This window comes from Podarcis vaucheri (genome assembly GCF_965113315.1).
Source record: "Podarcis vaucheri genome assembly, chromosome: 9".
In the NCBI taxonomy this organism is placed as follows: Eukaryota; Metazoa; Chordata; class Lepidosauria; order Squamata; family Lacertidae; genus Podarcis; species Podarcis vaucheri.
In genome coordinates this window covers 76,148,955-76,156,013 of record NC_138767.1, presented here as the reverse complement: position 1 = coordinate 76,156,013, position 7,059 = coordinate 76,148,955, and the positions used below count along the sequence as shown (strand labels likewise).

General features: G+C 45.6%; 1 protein-coding gene across 1 annotated transcript in view; it reads right to left on the bottom strand.

Annotated features, from left to right (window-relative positions):
• Positions 1-862: 862 nt before the first annotated feature.
• Positions 863-7,059, bottom strand: part of LOC309540538 (uncharacterized protein) — a 135,431-nt gene continuing 129,234 nt past the window's right edge. Inside the window, exon 2 of the mRNA XM_082237496.1 lies at positions 863-2,174. Within this exon, the coding sequence (XP_082093622.1) occupies positions 1,249-1,794 (546 nt within the window). The 5' untranslated portion in view covers positions 1,795-2,174 and the 3' untranslated portion in view covers positions 863-1,248. The remainder of the gene's footprint in view (positions 2,175-7,059) is intronic.

The following is a 7,059-nucleotide window of genomic DNA, read 5'->3' as shown; positions in this document are numbered from 1 at the left end:
GCCCAGGAGTGGCTTGTGGTCAGTGATGAGGTTAAAAGTCCTGCCGTAGAGGTATTCATGGAACCTCTTCACTCCAGCCACAAGTGCCAGTGCCTCCTTGTCGAGCTGGCTGTAATTCCGTTCAGTCAGAGATAGTGTCCTGGAAAAGTAGGCAAGTGGTGCTTCTCTTCTGTCTGGAAAACAGTGTCTAAGGACAGCGCCGATGCCAAAAGGTGAAGCGTTGCAAGCAAGGACCAGCGGCCTGGCTTCACTGTACTGTACCAGCACACTGTCCAATGAAAGGAGAGCCTTGACCACATTGAAGGCGGCCGTCTCCCAATGACCCCAGGACCAAGGTGTCTTCGTGCTGAGGAGTCGGTGAAGAGGCTCAGCCACCGTGGCTTTGTGGGGCAGGAACATGTTATAAAAGTTCAGCAGTCCCAGGAACGCCTGCAACTCCGTCTTGTTCTTTGGGATGGGGGCCTGCTGGATAGCGTGGATCTTGGATGTGGTTGGGTGAAGGCTGGAGGTGTCGATAAGATAGCCCAGGAACTCCACCTGTGGAACGGCAATCTGGCACTTCTCCCTCTTTACCTTGAGCCCGGCCTCCTGGAACCTGGTCAGCACGGCGCGGAGGCGCTCGAACAGCTGCTGGTGTGAGTCTGCGGACACCAAGACATCATCGAAATATGGTACCACGCCCGGAAGCCCTTGCAGGAGACCCTCCATAAGGCTTTGGAAGATGCCAGGAGCCACACTCACCCCGAACTGCAACCAGCGACAATGGAATGCCCCTCGGTGGGTGACGATTGTCTAAGCTTCAGCGGTGGCATCATCGACGGGCAGTTGTTGATAGGCTTGGGCAAGGTCCCAATGAGCACCATGACGTTCAGCTTGCGTCGCGTAGGCAAGTCGGTTTGGCCAATTGTGGTTCCAGATGGGCAGTGGCAGTTGGTGAGAGCGAAACAGCTTTCCTTGGCAGACTGGAGTGAAGACTTGGACTTGCGAGTCGGTGAAGGGGGTGTGTCAGACGGAGCCGATTGGCAGACCTTAGCAATGTGGCCCATTCTGAAACACGCCCGACAGATGGCGTCTCTGAATCAACACTTGGCACAGGAATGGTTGCCTCCGCAGCCGGCACATTCCGGTTGGCCCTTGGACTTCTGTTGGAACTTCCTGTGCTCCCGCTTTGTCTGGTGCACATCATCGTCTTCACTGGAGGATGCCTCATCACTGCTGGCCTCTTCGTGATGCACTGGAACTGGCTTCCTAGCAAGACGCGGGCTGCTGGCCTTGCAGATCTCCTGGGCGTTCAGCAGCTTCCGAGGCCACAGCCTCCTCAATGGCTTTCTGCAGCGTGAGGTCTGGCTTGGCGAGGAGACGCCGTTGCAGATGGATGTCCCGGACCCCGCAGACGATTCGATCCATCAGGGCATCGTCTAAGTCTTGGAACTCGCAGTGCATTGCAGCCTGTTGGAGGGCGGTGATGTAGTTGTTGATTGACTCCCCCTCTGCCTGGTTCCGGTGGTAGAACGCATGGCGGACAGCAATCTTGGACGGCTTTGGTGCGTAGTGGTTACGAAGCTTCTCTTGGATCGTGTCCCACGGTGTTGCCTGGACTGCTTCAGGCGCAACCAATGCTCGGGCCTTCTCAAACACCTCAGGCCCACAGAGGCTGAGGAATAGGCCCCACTTCCGCTCCTTTGATACTTCTGTCAGCTCGTTGGCTTGGAGGTAGCAGTCGAACCGAGCGAGGTAGGAGTCCCATGATTCAGAGGCTGGCGCAAACGGCGGTAGAGCCACAAGTGAAGCCATGATTCCGATGCCGGCGTAGAGGGTGATGGATGGAACACAGTGCTCTAGCCAGAACAGTCAGCTCTGAATTGGTTCTGTTCAGTGATTTCGCTCAGTGATTCAGCTCAGTGATTCAGCTCTGCTCAGAGAGTGGCTGCATCTGGCTGTGCTCTGATGTCCATCGATCCCACCTTCGTCGCCAGTGTTAGGTTGTGGGCGAACATAGCAGACGACACAGCGATTCCTTCAAAGCAGCTCTTCTTTATGCAGATGTCAGAACAGAACTAAGCTGAGGGGCTCAGTCAGCCTGCTTATATAGAGCTCCAGAACAATGTAACTGTTGCCATTTTCTAAAACTATCCAATCACTGAACGTCACTTTTCGATCCTTCATTTGCATAACTATCTACAATATCCCCCTGCTGGCCTAGGGTGAGAACTTCAGTACATAACACACTCAATAAGAAGTCTAAGAACGACTGGGGGGTGGAGCTTGCATGCCTTGTGTGTGGCTAGTTAATGCAAGCTGAGGGGTTTTTTGAATGCTGGACGCCATTTTGTTGCACGTGCTGCTGCAAACTTTGCAGTGCAAAGCCAGGCCGGGGAGCCATCTTAAGTTGAGACTGCATAGGCCTTGTGGTGCATGTGATTCAGGTTCTATTCAGTTGAACCTCTGGTTACAAAGTTGGTTGGACATTGTTCTTGAAGCTATCAGCATGAGTTTGACCAGACTGCAGGAGGACAGGAAGACTGGAGTGCCTGGAACAGGTGAGGCTGCAGGTCCCTTATTTTGGCTGCTGGTCTGTTATTTTCAAGGCTGCTGGTCCCTTATTTTCAAATCTGTAAGTTGACAGCTATGCTGTGGTTCCTGCATTGCAAAGGGTTCTTGCTTCAAGCCGGCTCTCCTTTCAGGCTCCAGAGGTGCTTCAGTTTCCCCAATGGACCCCAAGGGAGACAAACAGGACTGCTGTTAACAATTGGGAGGAAAGTGTATCTCCTACTGTATCTGAATGGACTGAGAAAATGTGGTCCCTAGTAACTATTATTAAGTTCACTTATTACAAAAGAATACAGCGGTACCTCAGGTTTAGTACTTACTTCGTTCTGGAGGTCCGTTCTTAACCTGAAACTGTTCTTAACCTGAGGTACCACTTTAGCTAATGGGGCCTCCCGCTGCCACCGCACGATTTCTGTTCCCATCCTGAAGCAAAGTTCTTAACCCAAGGTACTATTTCTGGGTTAGCGGAGTCTGTAACCTGAAGCGCCTGTAACCTGAAGCGTTCCAGAGCCCGGTTCGCATCCTGAAGCGAACGCGGGTTGCGATTCGCTGCTTTCCGTGCATGCGCGTGATGTCATTTTGAGCATCTGCACATGCGTGAACGGCAAAACCTGGAAGTAACGTGCTCCATTACTTCCAGGTCGCTGCGGAGCGCAACCCGAAAATGCTTAACCTGAAGCTACTTCAACCCGAGGTATGACTGTACATATAAACCAGGTTCGTGAGGGGAAATGGTATTTTTTGACGGTGCTTTGGAGCAACAAGTTCAATGCTAATGTCCAATTTTAGGATGCTTTCAGCCTGCCGTCATAGTATTTCTTCATGCCCTTAATTATTTTATTTATATTGTTAATAAAATATACACAGGGATGTAATAAAAGAAAGAAAGTAAAAGTGTTAATCAAATAATTATGCACTCTAAAACGGCGGGTTTCGAAACCTCCTGTTTTCAGTGGAAAAAGCTGACAGGAACACTTTGCTGCTGTGTCAGAACAGAATGTACACAGGGTCAGATTAAGACCTTCAGAGGCTTTTTAAGCACTGAAAAGATTATGTTGTCCCCGCTATACGCAATTCAAAATTAAAACAATACTAAACCACAAAACAACATTCTAAAATAAAAGGCCCATAGATTTATTTCAACACATGAGATTTCTTTGCATTCTTATATATGTTAATAGGATCCCTCCCTTAGCTGGAGATAAGTAGCAAAAAGACAGAAGGACAAAATGGAGTAAGAATGCAAGGATGGAGCGAAAGAAGTCTAAACAAGTTCTGATTTCCTGCTATGACGACTGCTATAATGTCTTTTATTTTTTTAAATGTCAAATTCCCCCCCTTTTTAAAAAACACTTTTCTCATATTTCGCCCCCGTACCCTAAGCACATGCTTAGTCTGTCCATTGGATGCGCCATCACTAATTGTACAGCTCAGGAAAAGGTCCCATTAATAATAATAATAAGAATAATTTTATTATTTCTACCCTGCCCATCTGACTGGGTTTCTCCAGCCACTCTAGGCGGCTTCCAACAAAATATTAAAAATACAATAAAACACCAGACATTTAAAACTTCCCTAAACAGGGCTGCCTTCAGATGTCTTCTAAAAGTTGTGCAGCTCTTTATCTCCTTGACATCTGCTGGGAGGGCGCCGCTACTGAGAAGGCCCTTTGCCTGGTTCCCTGTAGCGGCTCACCTCTTGCAATGAGGAAACCCTTCAGATCGTATGATTTTTATAGACTTGAGTCTTATTTAGCAGAAAAAGCAATTGCTAAAATGGTTAGGCCATTTTTGGGGGTGGAGTGGGTGTTTTGGGGTCAGTCAAACAATAGTCCGTCAAACATTAAAAGCGTCTCTGAACAGGGCTGCCTTCAGATGTCTTCTAAAAGTCTGGTAGTTGTTGTTCTCTTTGACATCTGGTGGGAGGGTGTTCCATAGGGTGGGTGCCACTACCGAAAAGGCCCTCTGCCTGGTTCCCTGTAACTTGGTTTCTTGCAGTGAGGGAACCGCCAGAAGGCCCTCGGTGCTGGACCTCAGTGTCCGGGCAGAACGATGGGGGTGGAGACGCTCCTTCAGGTGTACATTTCATCTTATTAAATATCTGCTTCAGTATGTAAGTTTGGGTCAAATTGCTACCTTTTTCTGGTTTCTTTACGCATATTATCCTCTGCATATTGTAAAATTGTACATATCATTGCCTTATCTATCATATATTCAACTAATAAATTTGTGGATGTTTATTCAAAACCTGCCAAGAAGTCCAAATCATTTTGTTGTCTTTTTAAATAATTTGTAAAAAAATTCCATTCTTCCTTGAAGTCACGATTGTCCTTGTCAAGCAGTTTATATGTCAACTTGGCCAGTTCTGCATAGCTCATCAGTTTTTCTTGCCTCTGTTCTTTCGTTGGGATTTCCTCGTTCTTCCACCTTTGTGCTAACAAGACTCTTGCCGCTGTTGTCGTTTTTTATTTTTCTTGGCAGGTCATGTCCTACAATCCCTAACAAAAATGCTTCTGATTTTTTCCACAAATGTCATGTTAAACATTTTTTTCAATTCATTGTAGATCATTTCCCCAAAATTTTTAACTTCTCTACATTCCCTACATTGTTTGAGTGTCAATGCTAAGAAGTTTCCATCAATATAAAGGAAATTGTTAATACAAGCAGGTACAGTTTGTCGTGCAGAGATTTTCTTCCTGTGCTGTCTACCCTAAAAGGCTCCCGGAGAGGGGGGGGGGAGTTGCCCTGTAGCCATACAAAGTTTTGATGTTGGTTCTTCAGAATACGCAATGTCCCAAATTACTTTTGTGCATTGAAACCCTCTCTTCTTTCTAGCTACCAAGATTCTTGCTGCCATAAATAAGCAATCAATTAAACATTTCCATAAAACCCCTTGGTTGTCTCTGCTGAATACACCCAACAGTGCTATTTGGGGAGGTGTTTTTTCCCCACAGACTTTCCCAGCATTTTCATTATTTTTGCAAATATCTTGTCCCAAACTGGGCAACTTTGGCACAGTCCCACCACTCCATTTTGGTAACCATTCAATTTCATTTTTGCATGGTTTTCAAATAATATTCTTTAAATTTAGCTGAAGTTGTGTTATAAGGATTTTTCCCTACACAGCTGCCCAATCATCATCATCAGTAGTAATTATCCTCCCTTCATCCTAAGGTCCCAGATCTTCATTATCCATAGCAGCTAAATTCCACGCTCCTTTCAGGGTCTCATTTATCCCACGTCAGTTTAGGTAACATGGTTTATAAGACAGATATAAACCCTTTCTCCTGGTCACTTGTATTAAGACATACTTTGTCAGATCGGGTTAAGCTTATGTTACCTTGCTGTATAAAAGCTGTTGTCTGGTGACTGTACTAATTTGATTCCACACACTTCTGGGTAATGGTCTGGCATATATACAGTGGTACCTTGGTTTATGAACTTAATCCGTTCCGGAAGTCCGTTCTTAAACCAAAGCATTAAAAAAAAATATTTATTAGTTTTCCAACAAATTAAACACCACACTACAAAAAACGAAAAAGACAACAATACAACACAATACAAAAAACACTATAAAACACTAACACATACAACTAACAAAACAAAAACCATTTAAAACACAGTCCAATTTCAATATCTTATCTTTCTTTCACTTATTTCCATGACCTCCTCACGCCTCCCTTTTTGTATTCCACTTCTATTAATTGTTTCAGCAATTCCTTTCCATCTTCCTCTGTTTTCTATCCTATAATTGTCTTAACACATTCTAACCTTATTTTTCCCTTTAATACTCTATTAATCTATTTATACTTAATTCCTTATAACATTTCTACTAAAGCCATATAACTTCATTCCAACATTTTTCTAACATTCATTAATAAACCAAAGCATTCTTAAACCAAGGCATGCTTTTCCATAGCAGCAGGGGGAGTCAATTTACACTCAACAGGAAGCGGAACATGCTCTGCTTCTGAGGCAAAGTTCACAAGCCAAAACATCTACTTCCAGGTTTGCAGCATTCTTAAGCAAAGTTGTTAATAAACTAAGCTGTTCTTAAACCAAGGTACCACTATACATAGGGATGTGGGTGACGCTGTGGTCTAGACCACTGAGCCTCTTGGGCTTGCCGATCAGAAGGTCAGCGGTTCGAATCCCCGCGACGGGGTGAGCTCCCGTTGCTCGGTCCCTGCTCCTGCCAACATAGCAGTTTGAAAGCACGTCAAAGTGCAAGTAGATAAATAGGTGCCACTCTGGCGGGAAGGTAAACGGCGTTTCCATGCGCTGCTCTGGTTTCGCCAGAAGCGGCTTAGTCATGCTGGCCACATGACCCGGAAAAACTGTCTCTGGACAAACATAGGCTCCCTTGGCTAGTAAAGTGAGATGAGCGCCGCAACCCCAGAGTCGTTTGTGAGTGGACTTAACTGTCAGGGGTCCTTTACCTTTATCTTTTTACTACTGTATATAAATCTTGCAAGTTAATAAAATTAATTTCTTTTAATGCATTAATGCT